This window comes from Typopeltis vanoorti, chromosome 4 (genome assembly GCF_054136105.1).
Source record: "Typopeltis vanoorti isolate ZY-2024b chromosome 4, IOZ_Tvanoo_1.0, whole genome shotgun sequence".
In the NCBI taxonomy this organism is placed as follows: domain Eukaryota; kingdom Metazoa; phylum Arthropoda; class Arachnida; order Uropygi; family Thelyphonidae; genus Typopeltis; species Typopeltis vanoorti.
Window position 1 is genome coordinate 159361252 of NC_143552.1, and position 18163 is coordinate 159379414.

General features: G+C 38.0%; 1 protein-coding gene across 1 annotated transcript in view; it reads left to right on the forward strand.

Moving 5' to 3' along the window:
- Positions 1-4503: 4503 nt before the first annotated feature.
- The window catches only part of LOC150107796 (RUS family member 1), a 222143-nt gene continuing 208483 nt past the window's right edge, over positions 4504-18163 (forward strand). Inside the window, exon 1 of the mRNA XM_090391552.1 lies at positions 4504-5041. Within this exon, the coding sequence (XP_090247678.1) occupies positions 4859-5041 (183 nt within the window). The 5' untranslated portion in view covers positions 4504-4858. The remainder of the gene's footprint in view (positions 5042-18163) is intronic.

The following is an 18163-nucleotide window of genomic DNA, read 5'->3' on the forward strand; positions in this document are numbered from 1 at the left end:
AAATGTGACACAATCCTGACATAATATTAGTAAATGGACCACATCTCAGGCCAGCTAATAACCCCAAGTTACAGAACTGTATTATGTATAAAACAGAGAGACTCACCAGCAGTGGAGGAGGAACAGCCATATACATTAAAAACTACCTAAGCCACAATGTTCTGACCAAACCACAGACCAAGAACCTAGAGATAACAGGCATTGAAGTTCATACCAACAATGCTGGCAGTATCAAAATCTATGCTGTATATAATCCACCCAGCATTCCATTACTGGTATCTGAATTGGACACCATTCTCGGCTGGCTGGTGACTTAAAAGCCAAACATACAGCCTGGTATAGCTCCACAATCATTGAGTAATGATTGAGTAATTATGATTGAGAAATATTGAGTAATGGTTTAGAGTTCGACCTTTGTCGAACTCTAAACCATTACTCAATACAAAATTCTATTGTTGTAGCCGGACCCACAGAGCCCACCCATCACAGCTCAGCTGGAAGCTCAGATGTACTTGACATAGTCATCCTCAAAAACATCAGATACCAATATCAGCTGGAAACATTAAATGAACTTTCGTCCGATCACAACCCTATTCTGCTGGAACTCGGTACACAAAAGCAATTCTCCCCTCCCCACTCTTTCATATCTTGGGAAGCTCTCCAGAATTCTCCCTGATCACATTGGCCCAGTCCCTGCTATTCACACTAAAGAGGAGATATACTTTGCTGTAAACAGCCTAACCAGTCAAATAAAAAAATCAATAAAGTCAGTTACCCAAACTACAGTCTTTTACCGTAGTGGTCGGATCCCCAAGGAAATCAATGATTTAATCAGACCGAAAAACAAAACCAGAAAGAGGTACCATAACACAAGAGTCCCCGCAAGATAAAACTAATCTAGATAAATTAAACAAACAAGTCCGTGAAGCTCTCCAAAAACATCGAAACCAAGACTGGGAACCCATGCTAATGAAACTAAACCCAGAAGACAACTCCATTTGGAAGTTCTTGAGAACCTTCTGCACTAAAACGCAACTGTTAACCCCAAATCAGACCAAAAAGGGAGTAGCCCATACTGACAATGAAAAGGCAGAGGCTCTGGTAGAGAGCTTGGAAACTCAATGCAACCCCTCTTATGAAAATTTGAACATCAATCTTATCTACGAGATTTATCGCGGAGTAAGGCAGGCCATAACACAACAAAAGGATGACCTAGAACCTGTCACACCCACTTCTCCAACAGACGTTATAAATATCATAACCCACCTGAACAACAATAAGGCTCCAGGTTCAGATGGAATGACAAACAAATAATCAAACTACTCCCCAGAAAATCATTGTACATCTACTCAACATAATCAATGCCATTCTTAGACTCAAGTATTTTCTCTTAACATGGAAGATAGCGAATATCACGCCAATCAAAAAGATTGGAAAAAACACCCAAGGTCCCTGAAAGCTACAGACTTATCAGTCTGTAGCTTTTCAGGGACTTTTTCTGCGATCTTTCCAAGGAAAGATCGCAGAAAAAGTAATCCTCACAAGGCTTCAATCAGAAACGGATAAACTAGGTATAATTCCTAATGAGCAGTTTGGATTTAGAAAAAACCACACCACCGTTCAACAGATTCACAGGCTGATCGAATTCATCTCCAAAGGCTTCAACCGGAACAACCGCATAGCTGCGGTCTTAATAGATGCTGCAAAAGCTTTCGATAAGGTGTGGCATCATGGTCTTATTGACAAGCTCATCACATTCAATATGCCTACAAAGCTAGTTAAAATAATTCACTCATACCTCAAAGACAGATTAATGCAAGTCAAAATAAATGAAACTGTGTCAACCAGATGCAAGGTCCTGGCGGGTGTGCCGCAGGGCTCACTCCTGGCTCCCTTGCCTGTTTTCTATCTATATAGCTGATATCCCTCAAAACCCAAGGTCAACAATCACTGCATTATATGCAGATGATACTGCATTAATAGCAAGATCTCTCAGCCCCCAAACTAGCCATCAAAAGACCAGAGAAATGGTTGATGGACTGGAGGATCGAAGAAAATCCACAGAAGAGTTCAGCCACACTGTTCACTAGAACGAAGCCTCAGATCAAGGAAGATATTCATTTACTAGGAATTACGATCCCATGGCAGAATACAGTCAAATATCTCGGTGTAATCTTGACAAAAAACTACAATTCGCCAGTCATATAAAACACATAAGCTCAAAGACATCCAAAGTAATTGCGCAGCTCTACCCCATGATCAACAGAAAAAAAGTAAACTGGACACTCAGAACAAACTATTCATATACAGGATGGTAATACGCCCAGTCATCACTTACGCATCTCCTTCATGGAGTCATACCTCGAATACTAATATTCAAAAGCTACAAAGAATACAGAACAAATGTCTGCGAATGAGTTTGGATGCCCCATGGTTTTTCAGAAACTCCCAGATTCACAGAGAAGTCAACATTCCCTACATCACATCCCTCCTTCATGACCTAGCAGAAAAGTTCATCAAGACAATTAATCATTCGAACCACTGATCAAGCAAGTTTCAGGCTACAATGAAGCAGATTTCTGCAAATACAAAAGACCCAAATCAATTCTATGCTCAGCTAAAGACAACTAATCTCACTTCCCTTTCAGGGCGAGCTTAAAGCTCAATAATTCTCCACTCAAAGAACTTTCCCTCTCAGACAAAGGGGAATATGAAAAGCATTTATGCTTCACCCATCAAGTCAGAATCGTTCTGCGTTCTGCGTTTAAAAGGCGTTCGGTCATTTGATTTATTATTAGTATTATTATTTTCTTCGTAATAAAGAAATTTGAAAATAGTGTCACTTTTGAGTTATATTTTCCACCTACTGACAGTTAAAGCTATCTTCATGGTTCTTCTCTTCACTGTTCTCAAAAACTGAAAATTCACATAATGACGAATCGAACAGCTTCTATTCTACAAAATGAAGATGAAAACAAGAGAGAGATCTCCAGATTCTTTTCTGATTTATTTCTTCTTAATTGATTGTTATTCTTCAAGGATCATAACATCAGACTCATTTTCAAGCCGATTCAACCCGTTTGCAACCTTTTCAGATCTCCGAAGGACGGTATTGTCTCTTACAAACACTCAGAGTTTATTTTATGCCATACTCATGTGATTTGGCTTACAAGATCCAGAGAACCACAGTTTTGAGGTCAGAAAGAAGGAACATGTTGGAAACACTGAACACAATGCCAAGGAAAGATCTAGTCTGACACATCATACTTCGACTACTAGCTATGCAGTGAACTGGGACATTTCCACCATGCCAAATTTAGAAGAATTTTTTTTCTAGACTTCTCAGCGAATCTATGACTGTTATCCTTTGAAATGGGTTTCTTTTCGGAAATCTGGAAATAAATCTCTTGCTAGATCTTTTAGCATGTCAGATGTCAATATGTCCAACAATTATCTTTATATAAAAAATAAAATGAAACAATTTAGCTAACTTTTTGGAGATTGAGAAAGGAAAGTTTAATCCCTGCTGGTACCAATCAGAGATTGGCTAGCCCCAAAACTATAAACGTTATAAAAGGCATTCGGTGAAGAGAAGTAGCAGACAAGAGACGTGATCTTGTGGTCTCTAATCCCAACTGTGTTTTTATTGTCTGAAATAGTATGGGTTCTACAGTTCTTGAGCTAACGGACAAAAAACTTGTTTCTGAAAAAAAAAAAAAAAAACTCTTCCAGAACGAGATATTGACTTCTTCTTCTCTTCCGCTCATGGCAGTTAAGTTCCTCAAAGATGAAATTTTGTCATTTCTTTCGGTCTGCTATCTTTTTATGCAGGTCTATTATGGAGTTTAAGTGGGTGCTTTATTATTATTTTTATATATTGCTGTTTTTTTTTTTTTTACTTATCCTTACTAAGTGACAGTTAACGCATACCACGTGATTTGCATCCTTGTTAGGATGAATATATTTATTTCTACTGTAACGATTTTTTCAGCGTGTTAACGACTCTAATTCTCTCTTTATGTGTTTTTTATAAACCCTGAAGAAGCCATCAGCTGTGTGTGACCGAAACTACTTAGTACATATTTTAATGTTTAGTATCAGCAAAAAAATTCTTTTGATTCACATTTAGTTTATTATTGAGAACTCAATAAAAAATTGGAACACCGCATTCCCTTTTCCAGATAGAGAGAGAGAGAACTTCTAAAAGCCGTATTTTTTTTTTCTTTTCCTTTTTTTTTTTTTTTTTTTTTTTCAATACAGTCCGACCACAGATGCGTAACCCCTTGACACTTCTGCGCATGGCAGAAAAAGGCGAATATTACATATAAAGGTTGTGATTTCGCATGTTCTTGACGAATTCGTATATAGGCTTATTCCTTCCTCCCCTTCAACATGTATTTGCACTGTGTCAGCTAGGGTTCTCGCAACTGTGGACAAGAAAAAAAAAAAAAAAAAATCATGAGCCGTCCTAGTAGCAGCGTGCGACTTCTTTTACCCACCTCCATTTTGCTTGTTCCCTGCAATATATTTATTATTAATTATATTTCAATTATAACAAATTTTCCCCAGCATATACGATGACTGAGAAGAGGCATGGTTTATTAATTTAACAAATCAACACAGTTAAGAGTTAGCCTCAAATTGAATTATGACGTCAATACAGCTAATTTGTATTACAAGCATGTAGGAATAAATTTTACTAAGCTGTAGTTTGTATTTTTAATACAAGTACTAACTACACGTGGTTTCCTGTATGTGACATGTTCGTTAATTGGACAAAATCTGACACAAGCCCCACATGTTAGTGCTACGACACGTGTCCTAACAGCGCTACGAAATCTAAGTATCGTGTTTTCGCATGGACTTGGTATTCGTTGATATGAAGCCTTCAGGAAGTGTGCAGATTGCCCAAGAAAAGTATGGAAATTCCAAAGTTAAAAAGTATTTAAAAGTTGATCGAACTGCGTTAGGAATGGGAGGTTTAGTTATAATGAAGGAGGGCGACGATGAAAAATTTACATCTTTGAAGCAATTTTTTATGGTATGTTAACAGTAGAGATGTAAAGAAGTTATTATTATTATTGTACGGGTACCGCCATGGAGTCCAAAAACTCATCGCGGGAAGCCCAAACTATCCACACAATCTATCATATTGTGTTAATGGGTTCAACCTCTCGTTGAATCCATTAACAGACAAAGCACTCACAGCTGACTCGGGCAACCCATTCCATTCATTCACAACTCTCTAAGCAGAAAATCTAAGTCCTCACACCCCTACTACCATCCCTTTTATTCAACTTCCAGGGATGACCTCTTGTTCTGGCCCCTCTAAGTGCTGAAACATTTCCCCTGCATCAGTCCTATAAAATCCTTGAAGCAACTTAAATGTTTATATCATATCCCCTCTTTTCTGCCTATCAACCAACTTCAGTAGTCTGCACACCCTCAATCTATCCTAATAGGGAACATTCCACAGAGCACTTACCATCTTGGTCACTCACTTCTGAATCTTCTTCACTTCTTCTTCATCCCTAAGAAACTCGGAAAGAAAATCCCAAGAAAACCAATTATATAACATCAAGTCTGAGTAGATGTTAATACAAAAAGAAATTGAAAACTGACTTATGTGAGATTAAAAAATTGCATTTTACACTCTATATAGAATATTTTTTTTAATGCATTACAATGTTTACAGAATATAATATCATTAGGAAATTGTCTTTATATTATTTTCTTCAACATATAATAGTTTATGGCAAAATCAAGGCAAATTTTATAAGTGCAGAGAGACTGGAGTTAAGACGTTTTCAGTGACACCACATGAAGTGGATGCTAGAGACAACAAGCAAGCATTTGAGTGACTGTTTTCAAGCTATTGGCTTCTTCAGATTATCACCATAGTGGATATAAGTACTGCTCATAGCTCTGCAAACACAAAGTCAGTGGATCCAAGAATACCCGTTAATGTGGAACAACAAAATTTGTCTGAGGTTTTGAAATTAGAGTAATACATTGAAATTGTAGTTGTGGTGTGATGGAGTGCATTGCCAAGCCACATACTATTAATGGTATGGATAAATTAAAAGAAACATAAAAAAAAAAAGTATTTCATTCATATTTAAATATCAAATAAAACCAGAATTCATTAAAAAGATTAATTGGCACCATCTTTTAAGATATTTTTATGTATCTGTGCATCTAAATATATATATATATATTGGGGGGAGACCTGCATGTTGCCTTTTAATGACTGCACAGAATTCACCAGGGCTTCTGACCCAATGCTAAGTTCTTTCTTGTGGTGGATCCTGTTAATAGGTATCTGCCTGAACAAATGAGAATAGGCTGGTTTGGGATTTAGCTAACCAAATTATATTCTGTATTGGCTTAAACCAAAATAAAGTAATGGTACAACACAAATTTTATGCTGGCTTCAGATGCAACCTGAATGAACAATGCCAAGTTCTGTTTTAAGGAACAAAGTTCCTTTGTTCCTCAATAAAGGTTGAAACCAGTCCGTGTAGTGGCCCTTCTCATAATGCATAATATTATACTTTTCCATATGGATTTGTGCTTTTCATTATAGGATACCAAGGCAATTGATGTGAAGTCTTTAGCCTCTAATTACAAGTAGCCCAGTTGTGAAGTGACTTTGTGCTCAAACTTTGTGTGCTTATACTTGGATAATGGATGAAACCAATAATATAACTTCTTGCCATCTTTAATTTATAGTATAACCAAGTGAAAAACTTTTAAGTATTAGTAATAGTTTTCCATGTAGCAGAGAGTTTGAGGTTGTTTGGTGTAAGGTGGAATCTAACGAGATCAAATACATGGTCGGATGTACTGTTCTGAATATCATCTACTCCAGCTGCCTTTCCACATTTATTATTTTTGATGGCTTTTTCTGCCTCAAAATATGTACTCCTGACTGCATTCATCTTGAATATTTTCTACCATGTTCTGTCACTGGTTTATCATTTTACAGTCTCTCGGAGTAATTACTCCAGACATCTAGATATCTTTATTATCTGTTTTCATGTCACCTTTATACATCTTTGATTCCTTTTATGATACTGCTTCTAGAAAATTTTCTTATTTTGATATATTTATTTAATTTTTTTTTTTTCATGAGTGCCTCTTTAAGTACCTGACTCTATCATGAAGTTCTAATTTTTCTAAACTTGCAAAAAACTTTGCCATATACCCTGTTGGCTGAATCAGTGTTTCTTCAAAGTGTGCCAGTGATTCTCCAAGGTTTGATTCTTGTTTCCAAACTCGCATTTTTCCTTGAATAATATTTACATACTTGAGTCTATAGTTTACCTCTGAAAACTGCTCAACTTTAATTATTTTAAACTTTTTTTTTTTTTACATATTTTTCTTTTGAATATGACATTCATATTTATTCTGTAAATGGTGATTTTTTCATATTTCATATCCTTTGTATTACCTTATGTCCTGAACTGAACCAGTGATAAGATATTACTATCAGCAGCATGGTCAAAAAAATTAAAGATGCCAAAAAATTATATTTTTGCTTAATCCTTTATCCAAGTATAAGCAAACAAAGTTTGCATGTGAAGTATCTTCATGATTAGTTTACTTTAAATTAAAAATTCCAAGAAATTATATTCTTGGTTTAATCCTGTCTGCATGTGAAGTATCTTCACAACTTGTTACTTGAGGTTACTTGTTTACAGAGGCTAATGGTATGCTGACCTAGTACTTTTCTCAGTCTTCCATCTAACAAACGCTAAGCTATCTGTATTCAAGACAGTATTCAAACCAGTTTTTAAGTTATATAGAGGTGAATGGAATCAAATACTTGGTTGGATGTTGTTATAGACCAGGTAATGTGGATAGTGGTGATAATGAAATGTATAATCAAATTAGCCAAGCAAATAAGAAAAGGGTGATCATAATGGGCGATTTTAATTATGCCAACATAGACTGGAATAATGAGATAACAACTGGAAGTAAAGAAAATGAGTTTCTTGAGTTTTTGAGGGATAACTACCTCAGACAGTATCTAACAGAGGGCACACGAGGATTGAGGGTCTTGGATTTGGTCATCTCATCAGAGGATGTAATTATAAATGAGGTGTCAAATCACCCACCAATTGGTGACAGCGACCATGAGGTGATTACCTGGTTGGCTGCCAGCAGTGTGAGGACCTCTGTGAGAAAAGGGTATATGTGGAACTACAAGGGGATGATTGTAAAGAGCTCAGGAGACAGTTTGCGGGTTTAGCATGGAATGAGGAGTTAGCTGGTAAAGAGATCAATGCAGCTTGGGATTTTCAAAACTATCTAATAAATGCAATGTCTAAATGTATTCCAAGGGTGAGAAGGTTAAATAAGGTAGGTGTGAGATGGATGAATAAAGAGATTAAGCATGCGATACAGAGAAAAAGGGCATTATGGAGGCAGCATAAGAGAAGTGGAAATAACCAATTCCATGAGGTCTACAAAGACCAGGCAAGGAGGGTGACTTGGTTGGTGAGGGTAGCTAAAGTGAGGTATGAACAGCAGTTAGCAAGCGATGCCAAAAAGAATCCTAAGGAGTTCTTTCGATATGTAGCCAGCAAAAGAAAGAATGATTAGGGAAGGATGACATTGAGTGGAGAAAATGGTATAAAGACAGCTGTTGCAGAATGTGTGTTGGAGATACTTAATGAGCAGTTCATAAAGGTCTTTCAATCTTGTGAATGTGACTTCATGGAGAGATTGAGAGCAGTTGATGATGGGGAAGAGACACTGACTGTAAGTGAGCAAGAGGTGTATGGGGAGTTGAGCAAACTAGATGTTAATAAGGCTGTGGGACTTGATAATATATCACTACGTATTCTGAAGGAATGTGCCAGGGAGTTGACACCTGCCTTGACATATTTTTTTAATATGAGTCTTGCATTCGGTCAAGTTCCTAAGGAGGGCAAGATTGTGCCACTTCATAAAATAGGTGATCAAACTATAGGCCTATCTGTGTGTCAGGTGTTGTGGTTAAGTTGTTGGAGAAGCTTGTGCGAACTAGGACCCAGAGTTGGGTTGACGACAATGGTATTATCTTTGATGGACAGTGTGGATTTGCTAAAGGGAGGTCATGTTTTAGTAATCTACTTACTTATTACAATAAAGTGACTGCTTCCTTGGACAGAGGAGAAGGATACACAGTAATATAGTCTGATTTTGCAAATGCTTTTGATAGAGTACCTCATGATAAGTCAAACTAGAGCAGATGGGGTTCGATATTAGACTAGTGCAGTTTTTCTCAGCGTGTGGTCCACGGACCATAGGTGGTCTGTGATGATGGGATAGGTGGTCTGCAGGTAGACTTCAATTAATTAAATAAATATATATTTTTTAATTATCGAAACAAAAAAATTAAAATTGAATAAGTAAGTAAAAATTATTGAAATCAAATAGAGACTTAAAAAAACAACAACAAATAGCGTCAGGATGTTCAAAGGTGGAAGCAATAAAACTATATTGTTGTTCACTTCACCCCTCTTATTACTCGTCATTCTGGCACTACAATAATTTGTAGCAGCAGAATAACAAATAATAAGAGGGGGAAGTGAACAACAATATAATTTTATTGCTTTCGCCTTCCCTTGCTGTTTTGTTAGATTTAAAGTGAACATGTATTATCCACATTTCAACCAATTGCTTGTTGTTTTTATTGATTTTTATTACTGAAGGTTTTCCTCCTTCAAGCAAGCTTCATCAGAAGTGCTAAATGATACTTAGACAAAGTGTGTTGTGAGTTAACCCCAGTATTTATATATTTATATATTTTTCAGAAACGTTTTTTAATAATGGAAAAGTGGCTTAGGACTAGGACTTTGAAAAGAAGAGCAAATGAAACAGGTGATGCTAACCCTGATTGTGATAGACATGTTGTAACAGCGAGTAAATCTGATACTATTAAAGTAGAAGAAACAAGCAATTCAAAGAAAAAATACAGTAGGAAATATAACAGTTCATATTTGGAATTCGGTTTTACTTGGTGTGGAGATGAAATTGAACAGAAACCTCAATGTGTTTGTGTTATGAAGTGTTGTGGAACGAGTTAGTGCATGAAACCTGCGAAACTGACATTTAGAAACTAAACATTGTGTTGGGAAAAAAAAGCCAATTTCAGCGACGCTTAGTGATATTATTGGTTCAGTTTATAGCAAGGCACTGGAAGCATCCTATCTCATAAGTTTGCACACAGAAAAAACAGGGAAACCTCATTCATTCGGGAAAATTTACTATTTCCAGCCATGAAAGATGTGGTAAAAACTACGTTTGGCAACAGGTTACTAAAAGATGTTGATATTATTCCTCTTTTTCAAATGACACTGTCGGTTGCAGAATTAATGATATGGCTGGTTACATAGAATTTTAGTTAATGTTAAGAACCTTATTATTAGTCACAAATAGACGATACCACTGATATTACAAATGATGCGCATATAATATGCTATGTAAGATATGCGCATGATAGATACATTCATGACGATATTCTGTTTTGTAGAAATTTGTCATCCCAAACAACTGGAGAAGAAATATTTCACACTCTCAATAATTACATAATACACAAACGGATCCAGTGGGGGAAAAGCATGGGCTTCTGTTTTGATGGAGCTCGTGCCCTTACAGGCAGGCATAGTTAGGGGTTGTATCTATGGTCAAGGAAGTGGCTCCGGATATGAATCGGGTATATTGTTTCATACATACTGAAAGGTTGGCCTCCAAAAGGAAGGAATGCCATCAGAATTTCAAACTGTGCTATACAACGCTGTAAAGTTAGTTAATTTTATTAAGGCTCGACCATTATAAAACAGATTATTTTCAATACTCTGAGATGAAATGGGTAGTGAATATATACAACTTTTGCTTCATTCTGAAATTCATTGGCTTTTTTCTTGGGGCAAAGTACTAACAAGATTAATTCAAATAAGGCACAAAGTTTTATTTTTTGTAAATGAATGTAATTTTGATTTTGTTTCACTGCTTGTTGACGAAGCGTGGTTATCAACACCATCCTATCTTTCAGACATTTTTTTCGAAATTAAATGAACCGAATCTCTCCCTTCATGGAAATTCTTTAACTGTTCTTGATGCCTACGACAAAATAAAGGCATTCGAAAAAAGAAAAAACTGGTGTTGTGCATTAGTTATGTAAAAGACAGACAATTTGCACCTTTTCCAACATTGGAATCCTTTTTAGTGGAAAATGATATTTTTGTTGATTCTGAGTTTCTGGAAAGGGTTTGCGACCACCTCAAAACTCTGAAACAGAATTTTGAAACATATTTTCCAAATAACTTTTATAAGAAATTTCTGTGGGTGCGAGATCTGTTTCAGACTTACAGTCATGAGAACTACCTTTCGTTATCGAAAAAAGAACAGTTAATTGAGCTTTCAAGTGTTGTGCATTCTGGATCTCGCTCTCAGTGAGAAGTGAATTTCCCGAATTATCTGAAGAAGCATTGAAAATTGTCATGCAGTTTTCGACATGTATTTGTGAGAAAGGATTTTCAGATTTTCACCGCTCCTTCAAAAACAAAATGCAGAAATCTTCTTAGTGTGTGCTGATCTTCAACTGAAGTTGACCAATATTGAGCCAGATATCCAGCAACTCTGCAAAGGCTGAGAAGCTGACCATCTCATTAAATGTAAGTAGTAACATAATTATATCATATTATTTATTTGGACTACAATTTCCGATTATTCTCGTTAGTGGTTTTGGAATTAATCCATTTCCAAAATTGGACAAAATCTGGGATGAAACAATAGTTATGCAAAGTGATGTCATGGTGGGACTCAGCTCTGCTGGCAATGAGGATTGCTGCCCCCGTCCTGTTTAGTGAAGTTCCATATCTCGTATGGTCGCGTGTGAGAATATGCGGTTGAGCACACAGAATCCGTCGTATGCAAACAACAACATCCATAAGGTCATGGATTGTACAGACACACATCACAACGTAACGAATACGAGCAGCACATAGGATGGATATAAATAAAACCGTTACACGATTAATGTATCTGCCGAAGAGGTTAAAAGGAAGATGACGGCTCGCATGTTAGTGTTTCGTGTCGTGTATTTTTGATGGTGAATTGTGAATTTGACTGATAAGTTTTTAGAGATTTATGCTTATTCTTTAGTAATATCAGTTATTTGCTGCTGCCATAAACAGGCATTTTATTTTCCATACTGGTTTATCCAGGTAAGTCAACTGACTTCACAAAGGCGATACGCTAGGCCTACTACCATTAGTATCGCCATTGTTGTTGTACCTTAACATCTTATTGCTGGTTGACACACCTATGCTTGATATTGCAGGCAGTCCTTTGCGGCTGCGGGATATTTTACAAAAATTTCTGCTGGCAGGTCTTCAGACCTGCGGGATATTTTATTAACGCACATACGAAGTTAAATCGATATGAGCGTACCTGACTTAGACGTATTCACTGATTTGCTCGATAAAGAGCCAGCTCTTGAACTCATTGATAAACTCCAAAAGAAGTTCAAGCTGACATGGCCTACTAGTACGATTGACCCCGACACTATTAACGAGTCACTCGATAAAAAGCTAGCACTCAGTTTTATTAAAAAGCTCCTCAAAAAGTTTGAACGGGATTGGCCCGGCTACTTAAATTTGTATTCCTCACCTGAAGTCGATGCTGAGGAAAATGAAGACTCCCCTCAAATGGAGGAAAAACTCAATCTAGTTGTCTCTACCTCTAATCCTTCTGATCAAGAAGAAACCCATGCATGTAAGAAGAGAAAAATTCTTGCTGCTGAGTCAACAAATGTTGTTGGTATGGACGAGGATGTTCCCATTTCAGATCCCTCTGTTTCCCCCAATGAAAAGGTGCCACCGATTATCCTAAGGGAAAAGCAGAGATGGTCATCACTCAGAACCATCATGGCTAATTCACAGATTCGTTACACGTCTGCTAAAAATTCAGACGAGGGAATACATATCCAGCCCGCTACGGTGGCTGACTATAGAAATCTTACAAAGGAACTGGACACTAGAGGAACCCAATATCACACATTTTCACTTGCCTCCGAAAAAAATCTGAAAGTAGTCTTACGAGGAGTCTCCGAGGATATTGACACAGATGAAATAGTTGCTGACCTTAACCTACAGGAACTACCCACCATAAAGGTTACTAGAATGTTTAGATCAAATGAGACACCTATGCCTTTAGTTTTAGTAGAAATTCATAACATTTACAAAGACATTTATAATTTAAAATCAATCTGTGGACTCAAAATCACCCCAGAACCATTGAGAAAGAAATCATCTTCTGGGCAATGCCACCGATGCCAAAAATTTGGCCATGACCAGAAGCTATGCAAAGCTCAATTCAAATGCCTAAAATGTGGTAAGAATCCCCACAAACACCTGCGCCAAGCCAAAATCCACCCCGGCTAAGTGCGCTAATTGTGGGGGTCCTCACCCTGCTAATTATAGAGGGTGTATACATCACCCCAAAAACAGATGGAATGATACAAGTCATCAATCTACCTCGTCATCTAGTGCGAGAGTTCCTGAAGCTCAGGCTACTCAGTTCTCCAAGAGTGAATACATGACAACAGGTGCTCGCCCATCATTAACTGAGCCCCTTAAGAAAACGAATCTTCAACATCAAGTAAGAACATATGCTGATGTGGCCCGCTCCAATCAGATAGTACAAACCCAGAACCGGAATAATCCACACTCAAATCTATCAGTTGTTATCACCTCTTCTCTTGCAAACATGCTGCAGGATTTCAGCAACTCAAATCCATCCTTAAGTGTCACAAAAAGATTCCTACAGCAAACCCAATCCATATTATCTGCACTCTCTGATGCATAGGAAAAAAATCGTCCCAAACTCTCTTAGGATTATCGGTTGGAATGCCAACGGTATAAAAAACAAACTGTTAGAAATCCAGGAATTTAATAATAGATACAACCCAGATATACTGCTAATTAATGAAACTCACTTGAGGCCTGCTGACACCCTGAAAATCAGAGGGTATCAGATTTACAGAAACGACAGGCTTGGGTATAGAGGTGGAGGTACAGCCACCCTTATCAAAAACTGTATCAATTATCACTCAATAACCAACCCTACTACCACCAACCTCGAAATCACAGGAATCAATGTTCTCACAAACTCAATTGGAAACCTCAAAATTTTTTCTGCATACAACCCTCCATTAAAGACATTATTGACCTCAGATCTGGATGCCATCCTTGGAGTAAAAGGACCGGTCATCATTGCTGGAGACCTCACTGCAAAGCATCCTGCTTGGAACAGTAAATCTACCAACAAAAATGATCGCATCCTCTCTAGCTACACAGGATTAAACCATGCTGTTGTGGCTGGACCTACCAAACCAACTCATCTCAGTACATCTGGCACTGCTGATATCCTGGATATAGCCATCCTGCAAGACATTAAACTACAGTACAGCCTTACATCACTAAACGAGCTGTCGTCAGATCACAACCCAATTCTACTGCAATTGGGAGAACAAGAATGCCTGTCTCCTCCTCCTCATTCAGGCATATCGTGGGAGAGATTGTCTAAAGCACTTCGGGATCAAATAGGACCCGTCCCTCACATATGCACACCAGAAGATGTGGAATCTGCAGTGACTAGCCTCACCCAACAGATTAAGTCCGCTATAATGGTTGCATCCTACCAGAAACCTGTTCCCAAGCCTGATCGTTTGCCTGAGGACATTATGGACCTGATCAGCGAGAAGAGCAGAGCTAGGAAGAGATTTCATAACACTCGCGCACCTCAGGATAAGACAGTGCTTAACAGATTGAATGGAGCAGTAAGAGATGCACTTAAAACACATAGAAATGAAGTCTGGGATAAAAAGTTAGCCTCTATCTCACCTATTGATCACTCTATCTGGGGCCTACTGAGAAATATCAAAAATAAAACCAGATCCCTCCCCCCTATAATCTCAAGCCAGGGCCTAGTCCACACAGGTGCAGATAAGGCAGAAGCCATACTTAAAAATCTTGAGGATCAGTGCAAACCTTATAACAACATTGATTTCAATCATCTGTACAAAATCCACAGACAGGTTAGGCATGCACTAAACCTCCCGGACACCAGTGCCGATCATATTGCACCTGCATCACCTGTTGAATTATATGATATTATTAAAAAACTTAAGAACAATAAAGCTCCTGGACCAGACAGCATCTCAAACAGGGTGATCAAGTTGCTGCCTCGAAAAGCTATAGTGCATCTGACCAGTATAATAAATACAATCTTAAGACTTCACTATTTTCCTTCCACCTGGAAAATGGCTGATGTGATTCCTATACATAAGCCAGGCAAAGACCCACACTTACCGCAGAATTATCGTCCAATCAGTCTCATCTCCAATCTGGGTAAGGTTGCAGAGAAGGTCATCCTCTCACGACTCCACACCTCAGTAAATGACCTAAACATCCTCACTAAAGAACAGTTTGGATTTCGACAACACCATAGTACTACCTAGCAAATCCACAGAATTGTGGAATATATCACCACCAGCTACAACTGGCGCCAGTGCACAGGTGCGGTATTTCTAGACCTATCTAAAGCATTTGACAAAATCTGGCATTTTGGACTCCTGCACAAACTTATCTCAGCCGGTATCTCACTAAAAATGGTTCATTTAATCCGTTCATATCTTCAGAATAGATCAATGCAAGTTAAAATTAACGGTTCTACATCATCCCAGCGCCATATCTTTGCTGGAGTGCCGCAGGGATCCCTACTGGCTCCATTGCTGTTTTCTGTATACATGTCAGACATCCCACACAATCCGATGACTTCCATTTTAGCACTGTATGCGGACGATACGGCAATACTAACCAGATCTCTCAGACCCCACTTCGTTACCAGAAAGCTTCAAGAAAATCTTCTAAAGCTGGAGGGTTGGTTCTCCAAGTGGAGATTGGAAGTCAACCCCCTGAAAAGCTCAGCGGTTCTCTTCTCAAAAAGGCCAATGTCTCCTGCAGGAGATGTGTTACTATTCAATACTAAAATTCCCTGGCAGAAAGAAACAAATTACCTGGGTGTGATTCTCGACAAAAAGCTATCTTTCAACCAACATATCAAGTCTGCATGTGCAAAAGCATCTAAAGCCATAGCTCAGATCTACCCGCTAATTAATAGAAATAGCAAACTCAGCAACAGAATCAAATTGCAGCTATACCAGATGACGATTCGTCCTATAATCACCTATGCCTCTCCAGCCTGGAGCCACACCTCTAATACTAACATTATTAAGATACAGCGAGTGCAGAACAAGTGCTTGAGAATGATTTTGAACGCCCCATGGTATGTTAGAAACAGCCAACTCCACAGAGACACAAGTATTCCCTATATTCTCTCTTATCTACAATCCTTAGCTTCCAAATTTTTTCTAAAAACGTCCACACATCCCAACGATTTGGTTCAACAAGCTGCAGCATACGAGCCAACGGACATATTTAAATATAGAAGACCAAAAACTATATTAGCCTCCTATAGCGATACGTAATTTCCATGCCCATTCAGGGCGAGCAAACTGCTCGTAAATTTTACCCTCACTGTAACCACGACAGATAGCGGGGAATATGAAAAGTATTTTGCTTCACCCTTAAAGAATAAATGTCAATTGTCAATAATGTATCTGCCAGATTTACGATGACCACTGTTGTGCCTCTGAATAAAATAGGACGAATATAATTAAAACCACCATTATAAGGCGATTAGTACAAATCACATGCGTATGGCATAAACAGTATATGGTCGCTGTCGGGAAAATGTACCCGACCACGTGGATGACACTTTGCGACTGACATCGTGAGGTGGACTGTTTATAAATATCGAGAAGGACCTGACATAACAGGATGTCTTAAATTTTTTTGCTGGTCATGGAAAACTCGTCAGGAAATAAGGCGATTCGTATCGGCCAGAAGTGTGTGTGGATGGATGGGGGGGGGGGACATTAATGGCTTTGGGATGTTCTGAGTGAAATTTTTGGTTATATGCAGGGGATGGTTTGGACAGGACAAGGGATGTCATCCATGATGGAATCCATGGATGTCAAGTTCGTATTCAGTATTATAATGAATGGAGTAAGATAAGAACAACATTTCCCCTCATCTTACAGCGCAGTTAGCGAATGGAACAGTTTACATGTCACAGGTTGAATCAGAGAGTGATGAAAATAAAAGTATGTTGTGGGGCTTACTTCATGAGTATGGGTAAATGAATGGGGAACACATATAAAATATAAAAGTTGCTGTGGGTAGATGAATGGGGATTAAAGATAAACGTCGTTGTGGGCAGATGAATGAAGGTATTCGAGGGATGGCGCTGACATTCCCCATTCATTTGCCCATGGTACCAACGGGGCTAAAAACGTTATTGTGGGGAGAGCTTAATGAGGGTGGGCAGATGAATGGGGATAACATATAAAATATAAAAGTTGCTGTTGACAGATGAATGGGGTGTCAGCAGGACAGAGCTGACATACCCATTAATTGCCCACTGCAAATCGAAAACTGGTACCTTTTATTTGTTTAATAAAAATTAAAACTTTTTTATGGATATACACTTTTTGTCATTTACTTCTAACTTAATTATGTTTCCATATGTATATAAAACATGCTTTTAGATTTATTATGTTTTAAAAGGCACAGTTTTTCCAAAATATTGGTAAACCCCGCATACATTTAAAAAAAATTACATAACTTAGTGGTCCATAGAATTGTTTTAGGCATTTTACTGGTCCTTGGGCTTATAAAGGTTGAGAAACGCTGTACTAGTGCATTGGATTGGAGACCGCCTATCTGATAGTATCAACAAGTTGTGTATGGGGGAGCGATATCCAAGAAAAGGAAAGTCATTAGTGGAGTGCCTCAGGGGTCTGTTTTAGGGCCATTACTGTTTAACTTGTATATTAATGATATTGGTGAAGATTTGGATGGAGATATTCAGTTGTTTGCAGATGATGCAAAGTTGGGATGAACTATGAAGAGTAGTGAAGACGTTGTGGCTTTACAAGAAGACTTGAATAAATTGAGTGATTGGGCACAGAAATGGGGATGCGAGTTCAATGTTACAAAATGTAAGGTTTTAAAATTTGGAAAACAAAGATGGGATGCAGAATTTA